The following is a 12,768-nucleotide window of genomic DNA, read 5'->3' as shown; positions in this document are numbered from 1 at the left end:
ATACAAATACAAACAAAAAATTACAATGAAACGATAAAAAAGTAGCTGTAACACAAGGACGTTTGCTTGTTTGCTAATTTGTATATTTGTTTATATTTATATGTAACTATGTCCATATACAGTACATAAAATAGCACTAGTAGGGACAAAACAGTCACCAAAACATTCCTTACTACATTACAAATAAGACCACATTTCACCTGCGGGTAACAGGGAATGTTCAAGGGACGTTTGGTCTCACCTGACAGGGACGAGGGTGAGGTGAGGCCGTTGGGCGACACTCCTCCTGACATGTTGTTGGTGCCGGTCTGGTACGCGTAGCTGCTGGTGTTGCCACCAACCACCGTGGTGGCGGCGGAGGGCAGCGTCGAGGTGGACCAAGAGAAAGTAGGAAGTGTAGCATCCAGCGTGTCATACTGGCCTGTTCTCACACCAGTATCATACTGGGCTGATCTCACAGTATCATACTGGGCTGATCTCACACCGGTGTCATACTGCCCTGATTTCAAACTCATGTCGTATTGTCCTGACTTCACACCAGTATCATATTGGCCTGATTTCACAGTGACATCATATTGGCCGGATCTCACACCAGAATCAAACTGGCCCGATCTCACACCAGAATCAAACTGGCCCGATCTCACACCAGAATCAAACTGTCCTGATCTCACACCAACATCATACTGGCCGGATCTCACACCAGTATCATATTGACCTGATTTCATAGTGATATCATACTGGCCTGATTTTACACCACTATCATACGACCGAGATGTCAGACCAGTATCATACAGGCCAGATGTATCAATGGTGTGGAACGCGCCTGATCTCACACCACCAGAGCCAAATGAAGTTGAACCTGCAGGAGAGAAAAGATGAAAAATCAATAAAGTGTAAAGTGTCTTTTACTTTCATTCATAATAACATATTGATATATTCCTAGGAGGAGATACTGTTTGTCCTTTTAAATCGTGCAGCAGAGAAGAAGTCTTTCAGGATTCTGGAAATACTGCAGCTGTCGTAAGTGTAACACCTGGCTTAGAAACACATTCATCTTTCAGAAAACCAGTTCTGTCACTCAAATGTAATGATAATATATGAGAGGCATTAGCTGAGGCCATTTTAAACCACATATCTATAGGAGGGAGACAAAGTGTCTGTTCATGTAGAGTTATGTGCATGTGTGGTATATACCGGACTGAGAGGCCACAGAGACGGTCTTGGTTTCCACGCTGGCCTTTTTAGGGACAGGCAGGGTGGTGGAGGTGCTAGAAGTGCGAGTTGGGCTGACGCTGGAGGAGCGTCCCTTCAGCAGCTTCTTCACGTCATCCAGCTCCGTCCCTGCAAAACCACAGTCGCACAAACAACGATCACCAACTATAAAAATGCAATATCTCTGTACAATTCATTTTAGTGCATGTGATTAGTCTGAAAGTCAGTGTTGGCGTGTACACTTACTCAAGTACTGTACATGCTACTTCTACTCCACTAAATTTCAACATGACATATTGTACTTTTTACTCAGTGACATTTACTGGACAGACATACTGCCCTGTACGCAGAGAGCTGGAACTACAGAAGCAGTGAAATTGAGGGGAAAAAAAGGATTAAAAGGATACGATTTTCAGGCTGGACAGGAAACTGTAAAGTCGGTCATGTTTTCATTTCAATACGGCCTACCTAAAAATACAGATAGCCTACTGACCTATTCAGGGAAAACACAGTATCTACCAAGAAAATATGTTTTTCTGCTTTCTTGTCCATTTTCACTAAATTTTTTAAGAAAATAAACTTCATTTTGATTATTTAAAGGTCCATATAGGAATTAAATGTACTGAAATCAATATAATACATAAATTAACAATTTAATACACAATATGCATGTGATATTCAGGTAGCTTAATCACACCAAATCACATGAAATAAATGATTTAGACATACAACAGTATAACACTCCAAAAGTGGTCATTTGTTATAAGTATTTTTACTTTTAATACTTTGAAAAATGTTTGAATGCAGGACTTTTACTTGTAATTGAGTATTTTCACCAGTGGTGGATTTTTACCTAAGTAACATTAATGGTTCTACGTACGGGATTCAGAGCATTAGCTAATATAGCAGCAAGCAACTAAAAGATATAGTGGAGTAATATCTACCTGAGCAGAGAATGAAGTCGCTCTTAGTTATTAAAAGTCCTGCATTCATAATTTTATGTGGAAGTACATATTAGCAGCAAAATGTGCTCCAATCATAAAAGTAAGGTAGAATGGCACGCTGTCAGAGTGTTATATTTGATTAATGGATTATTGATGAATGCATTACCATATTGTAGCAGGTGTGGGACTAATTTTTAGGGACTTTATTTACGCTACTGCTGGGTAGTGTGATCTGTAACAATGCATCATACTCTATGAGCTAATCATGTGTTTTGTGTGTACATTATTGAAAGTAACTAGGCTATTATCTGGCAAATTGAGATTTGAGAAATTGTAGGCCCACAGTACTTTATAATGCCGTTAGATTGCTATATCTACGAAAGTGAAACTAAAGCTCTAAATAGTTCTATCTCCGCTGCAGAAAATGCAATATAGAGGTCTGAGACCCAGCTGAGGTGGGTTAAAGTGGCACAGAACTGACTAACTAAAAAATATGGGTTAAATAATAACAGTTATGCACTTTAGTCAGCAGGGGGAGCGATCAGCGTCTGACTTTCCACTGTTTTGCTTCATAGGGTGGTGCAAACAGTGACTCATGTGTGCCATTGTTGCCACCACAAATCTGCCCCTTCACTTCTTCCCCACATGAACACAATGCAAACAAACCCATGATCCTCGTCGTTTAAATCTCAAGCTTTTCTTTGTGCTGATGTAGGTGTACTGTGCGCTGGGAACTGCACATGTGTTACTAATTGAGATTTCATGGATGTAAACATGCATTTGAGAGGTGGCAGAGAAGGAATTTCCTATGCTGAGCCAAAGCATTTGACACTGGACTAAAGTGACCCTGCAGAAAAAAATTCCTTTCACTATCCATGTGGTTCTTTGAATGAACACACTCGAATAAAAAGATGCTTTGTTGCTTCATGAGGAATTGCATAACCAACAGCAAATAGATTAATATGTCTCAAGTGGTCTTACATCTGCCGGCAGTGGGAGAGGCACTTTGTAATCTGGCTCTGATCTCACTCTCTGGAAAACACACACACACACAAAAACACACACACATGCACACACACACACGCACACGCACATGCACACACAATGGACAAAGGAATCCGGGTTTAATAAAAAAGTAAGCCAGGACAATTCAGAGTCAGATGGTGCAGAAATAATGAAGGGAAGAGTGGAAAAAAACTATTATTGAATACCTCTGCTTTCGCTCCTCCCTCTTGTGGTGCCGGAGTCTGGAAAAAGAAAACAGACAGAAAAAAGGAGTAAAAAATAAACACATACACACAGACATATCATGAGGATAAAAGCTGGAAAACTACAGTGTAATCAGAAAATATAATCTTATACAGCTAACACTCTCACTCACAATAGATCCCATAATCTTTGCGTGTAAACTCTGGAGAGGAATTAGCACTGGAACTTCCTAGAAAAAGAACACACAATGGTAGCAGAGATATTAACAACACCCTCATGCACGACAGTTTCCTTCACTTTTCAAGCTTCTGTTTCAGGCACCCCTGATGCCAACTTGTTTTATTAACAGGATCTCACCGTCATAACCTCCTGAGCGGCTGGTGGTGATGGTCTTCCTCTCACGGAAACCTGGCGACAGGCCTCCTGATGAGCCGGCAGTCTGCGTTCTCCTGGCAGCACCCGACGAGCTGGACCTGACCTTTGACACCGAGCTCACAACATAACTTCCGCCGCCGCCGCCGCCGCCGCTTCTGCCTCCTCCTCCTCCACCTCCTCCTCCTCCCCCTCCTCCACCTCCTACTCCTCCTCCACCTCCTCCTCCTCCTGCAGTTCCGAACCCGTCTCCGTCTATGAAGATCCCCCCTCCATCACCTCCTCCTGAGGAGTCTCCTCCGAGGTAAACCCCTGAGGAGGAGCTGTAGCTGTTGGAGTTCACACCTACAGAGGCTGGAAGGATGATGCATGCAAGTTATTTTTGATTTCCTGCAACAACATCATCTTGATACAAACAGGAATATGGCTGAGTCACATGAGGGTGACCTACAAATACTTTTACTCACTTGTAATTGATATGAGTATTCCCATTTCGTGCCACATTATATTTTTACTCCACTACATTTCAGAGGGAGATATTGTAGCTTTCACTGCATTAAATTTATCTGACAGCTATAGTTACTTTACCAAGATTGTTCATACAAAACAAAACACATGATGAGAGTATGATGCATTGTGCATTAATCTAACCAACAGTATACAAAGTAAATATTGTTAAGAAATATACATCCTCAGGGCTTTTAGAAAGTGTGAATTGTGAATTAATCATTTTTAAAAATTCGGGCGGGTCCAAAATTAATGTTTTGTTTATCTCTGTGGAATATATCTGACGGAGGTTGTGAGCCATAAGTGAAACGTTGGTATCACATGGTGTCTCTGGGTTGTCAGTTGTTGTTAGTGTGGAAAAAACAGATAAATTGCTGAGATTGACATTAAGTGCCTGGCAACCACTTGTTGTGAAGTAAATGCAATGGAACTGGGGAGGAAGAAAGCGTCATCTAGTGGCTGAATGTTATCAATGTTATCAATGCACCTTTAAAATTAGTGGCAACACTTTACTTCACAGGTCCCGTGATTTGCTAATCATTTTCTAGGAATTTCTTGGACAGATCTACGAAATTTAGTAGACAGTCATTTGTGTTTAATTAGTTGTGTCAGGTTTCTGAATAGTCATTGATTTGCAGAGGAAATTCCATAAAGGAACCATATTAATGACTGTAAACACTGATTCGTTGAAGTAAATGTTGATTTATTATTGGAAACATTACTCTCCATTTATGTTGAACTTCATGCTTATAGGCTACCTACAGACAGATGTAAACATTGTTGCATGTTCTTCGCAGGAACCTACATATGAATTTATAGTTTCAGTTCCTCTCTAGGAAATTTCAGGAAGTTAAAAAAGGAAGAAGTATCCAGAACCTTTACTTAAGTAAAAGTACAAATGTGACGGCCCCAGGGCCTCTGCCAGGGCTTGTTGTGTTGTGTGTCCTGCAGTGCTCCTGGGGTGCCCGATTGGCTGGAGCTGGAGGCCAGCAAGAAAGTGCTGACATCTGGCCACTCTTTCTGCGGTCTATAAGACCCGCCCCATCCTAGGAGTCTTTGGACTTCTTTCCCCTGGAACCACCTGGTACAATGTCAGACTTTTGCTTTGTTGTGCACTTCCTTTAGCATCCCCTAAGTTACCCAGGCAACATGTTTTCTGTCAGCATCATTCATTGCAATTCATATTTTTGTTACCTTTATTTATCTATTTCAAACTTTTGTTAAATAAAACTTTTTTTGTATTAATCCCTCGCGTGTGCTTCCCTTATTTGTTGTGGTCCTAGAGTCAGGTCATAACACTAATACCACACTGTAAAAATACTCCATTACATGTAAAAGTCATGCATTGAAAATGCTACTTAAAGGTAGGGTTGGTAGTGTTGTTCAAATCATTTTTTTAACATATATTTGTTGAAATTCTCATTACATCTCAACAGCAATCAATAAATCAAATCTGCTGACAAAAAAGAGAAAAACATCTGGTATCTGTGGCTGTCGCAGGACAGTAATAAACCCGTCCAAATGGGCTACCTGCCTGTCTACCTGTGCACACTCTGACCGTGCACTCATTGCTCATCACCGGAGTCTTCCACAAGCTGCTAACTTGACAGCTGTGAGTAGTAACAGTAGTCATGTTTGTTGTTTACATTCATAATGATAATTTGGGGGAAGTGGCTTTGGAGGGAGGCCTGAAGGGATGGACTGTCAGTGTTGCAACTTGGGGAGTTTCTTGCTAGATTTAGGGACTTTTGGAGCTAGTTAGCAGCTAGTGCTGCTAGCTGCGTTCATTGGAAAAGAGTTGGTAACACTGGGCTTGGATTTTCATTTGGATTCTTAAAATCTAGTGTACTCTTTCTAGTTTCTCAAGATCAGCGACCCTACCTTTAAGTAAAAGTATGTAAGTATAATAAGGAAAATGTACTTAAAGTATCAAAGGTGAAAGTACTCAATGCAGACAAAGGTCCCTGTGACTGTTGTATTATTACATCATTAGATTATTATTACTCATGCGTTAATGTGTAAGCCACATTTTACCATTGAATGAGGTGATTGAGTCATTTGATTGATTGATTGGTTTATAAAACTTCAAACACTTTCACTTTGTTTGTTTAGTCCAAGTATTGTACAAACTAGATAATATAATAATAATAATTATTATTATTATCATTAATATTATTATTATAACTACTAAAAATGCTTCCATTTTTGCATGAAAACTGACTTAATCGATCATAAAAACAGTCTCTCATTCAATTTTCTTTCAGTGGACTAATTGATTAATAAATTAATTGTATCAGCTGTAATTGTGTACAGGTATACTGTTGGGTAGTTTACTCTATGACAAAGCATCGTATTTTATAAGCTCTTCATAACTTTTGTATACAAAAAACATAATCTGTAAAGTAACCAGTAGCTATAACAGTCAGATAAATGTAGTGGAGTTTTTAAAAACTGCAAGTGATGTGAAAATCAAAACGAGGACTTCTCTTTCTTTCTACTGGCGGTTAAAAATACAACATTTCAAAACTTGTCCAAACATGAACCCACAACTTCCCAATTTTGGACTATGAGTGGAAATTTGCTCTCACATGAGGAGAAATAAGTTCCACTGCTGTTCTGGGTTAAGACATTCTTCTCCAAGCCCAGCCCTCCAGCACCGCTGGACATATTCCTGTGATTTGATCCGCTGGTTCCCTCTAGCAACGAGAAGACACACGGCAAAACAAGGAGAAGCTGTTACTCATCGGGTACTTCCTTAAGAACCGCTCGGCTATAATTATTGCATTATGCGTTTGGTTTATAATTAAAGCAAGCATGACTGGAAGAAAGGGACACTCACTTGGGGGTAGAGAAGTCAGTCTGGTCGTGGTGGTTATAGTTTCTGTTATAACTGAGCACATACAAAAAGAGAGAAAATTACTGTATTATCCTGAGAGGTATCTCCGGTGTTGACTGGAGTGTTGAGTGACTGGCATGGTGATGATATTATGCCTCCAGAATTAATGTGACTTTGATGGATATACAGTGTTGACGGATTTACCGCCAGTGTGGCGCTGCAGTAAATCATCAGTAACACTATCTAACACAGCGTTTCTATGCTGACGGCTTTATTAGTGGATAACAAATAATTTCATAAATAATGCTCTACATGTCAGTTATAGGCCATTAATAAGAACAACATTTGGGTTGCAAGGTTGGTGTTGATCCTCCTCAAGCAGGACAGTTGCTTTGTCTTTTTAACTCTCTACTTCATCAGGAGGACGCTTTGACCTCTGACCTTCTTGAACCACAATTAATTTAATAAAAAGTTATTAACATTTACAAGTACTGTATATACTTAATGGATTAATAATATCATCATTATAAGAACTAGGGCTGTCAAAGTTAACGGGATACTAAATACGCAAATTGCCATTTCTTGATTGTAGCAGGCTCAGTTTTAAAGTTCGAGTGAAGATGGCATCATATGAAACTAGAAAAAAACTAAATAAGTCATTGGTACCAACCATGTCATACTAGCTTGGGAAGGAGGCAAATAACACTCCAAACTTACGCTAAATTTTGGCGAAGAAAAACTGTCATGGTCATTTTCAAAGGGGTCCCTTGACCTCTGACCAAGATATGTAAATGTAAATGGGTTATATGGGTACCCACAAGTCTTCCCTTTACAGACATGCCCACTTTATGATCCTCACATGCAGTTTGGGGCAAGTCATAGTCAAGTCAGCACACTGACACATTGAAAGCTGTTGTTGCCTGTTGGGCTGCAGTTTGCCATGTTATGATTTCAGCATATTTTTATGCTAAATGCAGTACCTGTGAGGGTTTCTGGACAATATTTGTCATTGTTTTGTGTTGTTGATTCATTTCCAATAATAAATATATACATACGTTTGCATAAAGCAGCATATTTGCCCACTCCCATGTTAAGAGTTAAGAGTATTAAATTCTTGACAAATGTGCGATTTTAAGGTACATTTTAAACAGATAAAAAATGTGCGATTAATTTGCAATTAACTATGGACAATGATGCGATTAATCGCAATTAAATATTTGAATTGATTGACAGCCCTAATAAGAATCCTTATTAGACAGTGAAAAGCCTGTAGCCTCTTATTAATAACAAGTATATCTGCAGACTTGACGGCTTATTAGAAAGTGAGACTTTCATAGCCATTAAGTAATCACTTGACTATTAATGACTCACCAGCCACAGAGATTTTCCACAACCTTGAAACCTAAAAGTTCTTATTCTTATCAGTGGCTTATAACTGATTAATAAAGCATTAGTACCGTAAATGATTTACTATCCATTTAAAAGCCATTAGTTGCAACTCACAAACCCTTTGTAAAAGATGCCTCTTTAGAAAGTGGTGCCAACGTTTCTGAATATTGATAATAATAATCTGTTTAGGTAGTTTTAGTTCAAGTTCAGGTTTATTTGGATAATTTAGAAACAACTTAAAAATCTAACAAACAAGTATATCTGACATGTCAGTCTTTTCTGGGGGTGTCGCAGCTTTGACTTTTACAGACACTGTTTTTTTCCTGAACTTTCATCCAGATCTGCAAATAGAGTTTGCTCAGTTGTCATGGAGATCGCTTGGTTGTTATCCTGAGATCTAAGTATGGAGTAACCGCTAAACCATCTCCACGAATGCACTGGAAAAGTGTTCTTTGAGCTCGATTTCTTCTTTTTTTTTAATTAAACTACTATTTTCAAGGTCAATAATGGACCTTCAACCTAAACTTGATGTGAACTTTGTCCATTTAGTCCAATAAAACATAGTTAAACTCTTTGATAAATATCAAGAAATTTTGGGAAATTCATGAAATAAAGTTTGTCTAAATCATGTTGTGTTTTTAATAAAGTGGGTGCAAATAATCAATACCAATAACACCCTTCTTCCACTAGGAGGCATCTTGTTGTCCAGCTGCAGCCTGTTGAGTTTTAACAGTTACAGATAATGTAAATTCCATTTCAGTTCCATGCCGTCTCCTCGCTGCTGTCCTCCTCCTCCTTCCTTTTAGGGACTTCTGTTTGTTTCAGAGTCGAGGTTAAAAACTAAAGGTGATCATGCTTTTGCTGCCGTTGCTCCTCGACTCTGAAACAACCTCCAACAAAGTCCCAGAGAAGCCAAATCAGTGCATAAAAATCTCCTTAAAACTCACTTGTTTTAGCTTTTTTTTTTTTTAAATGATCCTCCAACTTTGTTTATTGTGTGCACATTATCTTATGTATAAACTTAACTAACTTTCTTTTTTAAGTGACATATAAAAAAAGAGAAAAACATGAGGACAACATGATGGCTGATTATATGTTTCTCATCAAACATGTAATCAGGCGTTCCTCGGCCTCGCCATCCGTCTGCGAGTCAGAAGTCATTAGGCCAAGATGAGCTGTCCTCTTACATTCAGTTATGACTACAGGAGGAAAACCCAGAGGATGACTTACACCCTGAGAGCTAGGAACAGAAATGGAAACCGACACCAGTGTAGGCATGCCATGATGTAAGTGAAGCCCCCAAATAAGACAGACAAAAGCATCACCCAAGAAAATAAGCACGTACGTGTTTATGGGTCTTTAGAGTAACACTCATATTTATGGTTATACGCTAATCTGTCATTAAGCTTTCAAATGAGAATATTTTTATATCTCTTGCCACGATGAGGTTTGTTTTGTTTTTTTAAAAGTTTCTGTTTGCGTGGCCAGAGACGTTTCAGTGGCAGATATCTCTAAAACTCTGCAAATAAAACCCAAACTTCTGCATACATCTGAAAAGGTGTTTTTTTTCTTTTTTGAGATTTGGCTGAAACAAACCTTTACCTTGTGTTTTTGATGATGGACTCTTTTCAAAACTTCATAAATAAATACAGAAATCTCACCCTTTTCTCCTGACATGCCTCCTGAGATGTCCATCTGTCTCGTTAACTCGTCCATCCCATAATATCTGGTGAGATGATGATAAAATGTTGACCACAGTCATGCATGTACTGGGCCAACTGTTGTTAAAAAAGTCTGTTTACTCCTTGACGTGTTACTGGGGGTTTAAAAATGGCATTTTAGCAAACATCTGATGGGAAAAAGGGGCAACAATGTTATACCAGGAATGATTTGGGTTAAAGACCAGGCTGCTTGTTTACTGCATCAATTTGCAATTTCATGCAACTGAAGACAGAAAAATGTCATCAGTCACATGATATTTTAAAACCCATAATATTTCAACTTTCCATTGATAATCCTGCTTTTACTGATCTCGATTAAGACAGATCAAGTATATGACATCACCTCTACTGTAACTTAAAAACCAGTAACTTTCCCATACATGTTTAAATGTCATGTCAATAGTGAATACCACAATAAAAGCCCCAGAGGCTACAAAGCATCATCTATTTCAATAGACTTTGTATTCACTTTGTGTCTTTGAAGACAAACAAAAGAACCAAAGAAGAGGATCACTGCACAGCTCTGAAAAGACCATCTTCTACCACACCCTGCCAGCCAAGGACATTTAACAACATGTGCTTCATTTACTGCACACTTTAATATCATATTTAGAAATGTTTTTTAAAAAAAAAGCTGAAATACTCCAAAGAATGGCATTTTATCATCTTTCCTCATAGCCCGGGTTACTGAAAATTGTCTAGCCTGTAAAGTGCAACAATCTTTCAAGTTTTTCTTCCAGCTCTGGGAAAAAAATAGTTATAAAGTCAACTAAACCAATATTTCTCAGTGCATGTACTAGTTCTTTTCATTAAAGCTTGTCCAAAACTCACTATTATAGCCTGCAAGTGATCTGGGTGAGCAAATACACAAGTCACACACAAAGCTGGTGCAACAGCTAAGGGGTCAGGTCCTGTAATATATTTAGAGGGTTGGAAATAGCACAGCAAAAATACATGTAAAACTATCCTGACTGAGACTAATTCTATAGATACCACCCGGAAGAAAACTGATCCCAAAAACTCCCCACACCTACTGGCACTTACAGACAAGCTAAGAAGTACTTGTAGTTTTTTTTTTATGGGAATATAAAGAACTTTGTGCAATTCCATTCAACAAATCCTTTAAAGCCAAAAAAAGAGATCTGGACAGCCCATCACCAAACTCCCAGAGTGCAGTTAGTTAGTGCAGAGATGCAACAGCCATGTGGGAAAAAAAACACCAACATAAACAACTTTTTTATATATATATATATATATATAAAATCTCTCCAGGTTATTCCTTTGTGTTGTTAAAAATCCATACCTTCAGCCAGCTCTGAGCAGCAAACAAACAATCAAGTCCTGATTCCTTCTCCAAGATGGGCCGACTGATCCCGTCCACTGGAGAGATAAAGTGTTTATGTGGAGCTGACGCACTGTGGTGGGATGTTCTTAAAGTCCTCGCTCCTTTTGTCTCCCTTTTCGCTCAACTTTCCCAGGCAAGTCAAAACAGAGATTTGGGGCACTGGTCCGAGCCGCGCCCATCAATCTGCGCTGCAGCAGCTTGGCAGGCAGGCAGGTGTAGCAGACGGCACGAAAAAGCTGGATTTAACAAAGAGAAAGAAAAAGAAAAAACAGCGCCTGAGGGAAGGCAATTACCTTGACTCACCTCTGCAGACAGACAGATAGTCGAGTGTGAAAAAGAAAAGTGGTGAACTGCTGCTGCTGCTGCTGGAGTCGCCACTTTTCCAAACTGGTAAAGTTTTTGTGAGGAGGAGGAGGAGGGAAGGAGTGATTTGGGGAGGTGTGGGAGTGGGGGTTCTTCCTTTTTATGGATTGCAGGCGTGCAACCAACTCGAGGGTTTGCTGATCCATTGTGTGCTGCAGATCCCACGCTGTTGCAGCTGGAGCACATCTGGCGCACACATTGGAAGTCGAATCACAACATTTAGACTCTATGGTTTCAGACACTGTGTTATTACATATAACCAAACAGTACTTTAACCACACATCAATACATTTTCTGTGCAAAAGCAGCATGCAAGACTTGTCAAAGTCATTTTAAAGGGGGCTTATTATGCTTTTTCCTTTCCCTTTAGTATGTCTAGTAGTAGTAATAGTTTTTTGTGCATGTAAACATTCTGCAAAGCTACAGGTCAAAGGGAGTTCCTCTCCCCCCACAGAAAGTATGCCGCTGAACTGCCTGAAATGCCTTGCTTGAATTCCTGCCTTGTCTTCTGTTACATGGTGATGTCACAAAGTAAGACATTTGCATAAGTTTGGCACACTCTCAAACGAAGCTAGTTAGAGCAGAGCTGGAGCAGAGTCCAAAGAGTTTGGTTCGGTTGTCCGATCACAACAGCGTTTTTTTTAACATTAAATTATGTAAACACATACTTGCCAACACTCCAGATTTTCCCGGGAGACTCACCTTTTTTCTCCCGGGGTCACAATTCTCCCGTTTTTCTCCCCACATTTATGGCAATTTTTCCCTCCTTTTTTCCCCCTTTCGTTATCTCAACATGTTTCTGGCACTCTATAGCGTGTATAAGCCCTACTGTTTCCACCTGGATGGCAATAGAGCTACACCAAATGTTCT

General features: G+C 39.4%; 1 protein-coding gene across 2 annotated transcripts in view; it reads right to left on the bottom strand.

The window, feature by feature from the left end:
• Positions 1 to 11,912, bottom strand: part of col17a1b (collagen, type XVII, alpha 1b) — a 31,938-nt gene extending 20,026 nt beyond the window's left edge. The window contains exons 1-10 of one of the 2 annotated variants that reach the window (XM_074646067.1): positions 11,494 to 11,912; positions 10,131 to 10,285; positions 7,084 to 7,134; positions 6,833 to 6,940; positions 3,723 to 4,091; positions 3,538 to 3,594; positions 3,368 to 3,403; positions 3,138 to 3,188; positions 1,195 to 1,341; positions 242 to 859 (exon numbers count right to left, since the gene is read on the bottom strand). In XM_074646067.1, the coding sequence (XP_074502168.1) occupies positions 242 to 859; positions 1,195 to 1,341; positions 3,138 to 3,188; positions 3,368 to 3,403; positions 3,538 to 3,594; positions 3,723 to 4,091; positions 6,833 to 6,940; positions 7,084 to 7,134; positions 10,131 to 10,185 (1,492 nt within the window). In that variant the 5' untranslated portion in view covers positions 10,186 to 10,285; positions 11,494 to 11,912. The remainder of the gene's footprint in view (positions 1 to 241; positions 860 to 1,194; positions 1,342 to 3,137; positions 3,189 to 3,367; positions 3,404 to 3,537; positions 3,595 to 3,722; positions 4,092 to 6,832; positions 6,941 to 7,083; positions 7,135 to 10,130; positions 10,286 to 11,493) is intronic. The other variant, XM_074646066.1, reaches the window with a different exon arrangement.
• Between the last annotated feature and the right edge of the window lie 856 nt (positions 11,913 to 12,768).

This window comes from Sebastes fasciatus, chromosome 9, assembly GCF_043250625.1.
Source record: "Sebastes fasciatus isolate fSebFas1 chromosome 9, fSebFas1.pri, whole genome shotgun sequence".
Taxonomy (NCBI): domain Eukaryota; kingdom Metazoa; phylum Chordata; class Actinopteri; order Perciformes; family Sebastidae; genus Sebastes; species Sebastes fasciatus.
The sequence above is the reverse complement of the archived record's forward strand: the minus strand, read 5'-3'. Positions and strand labels throughout refer to the sequence as shown.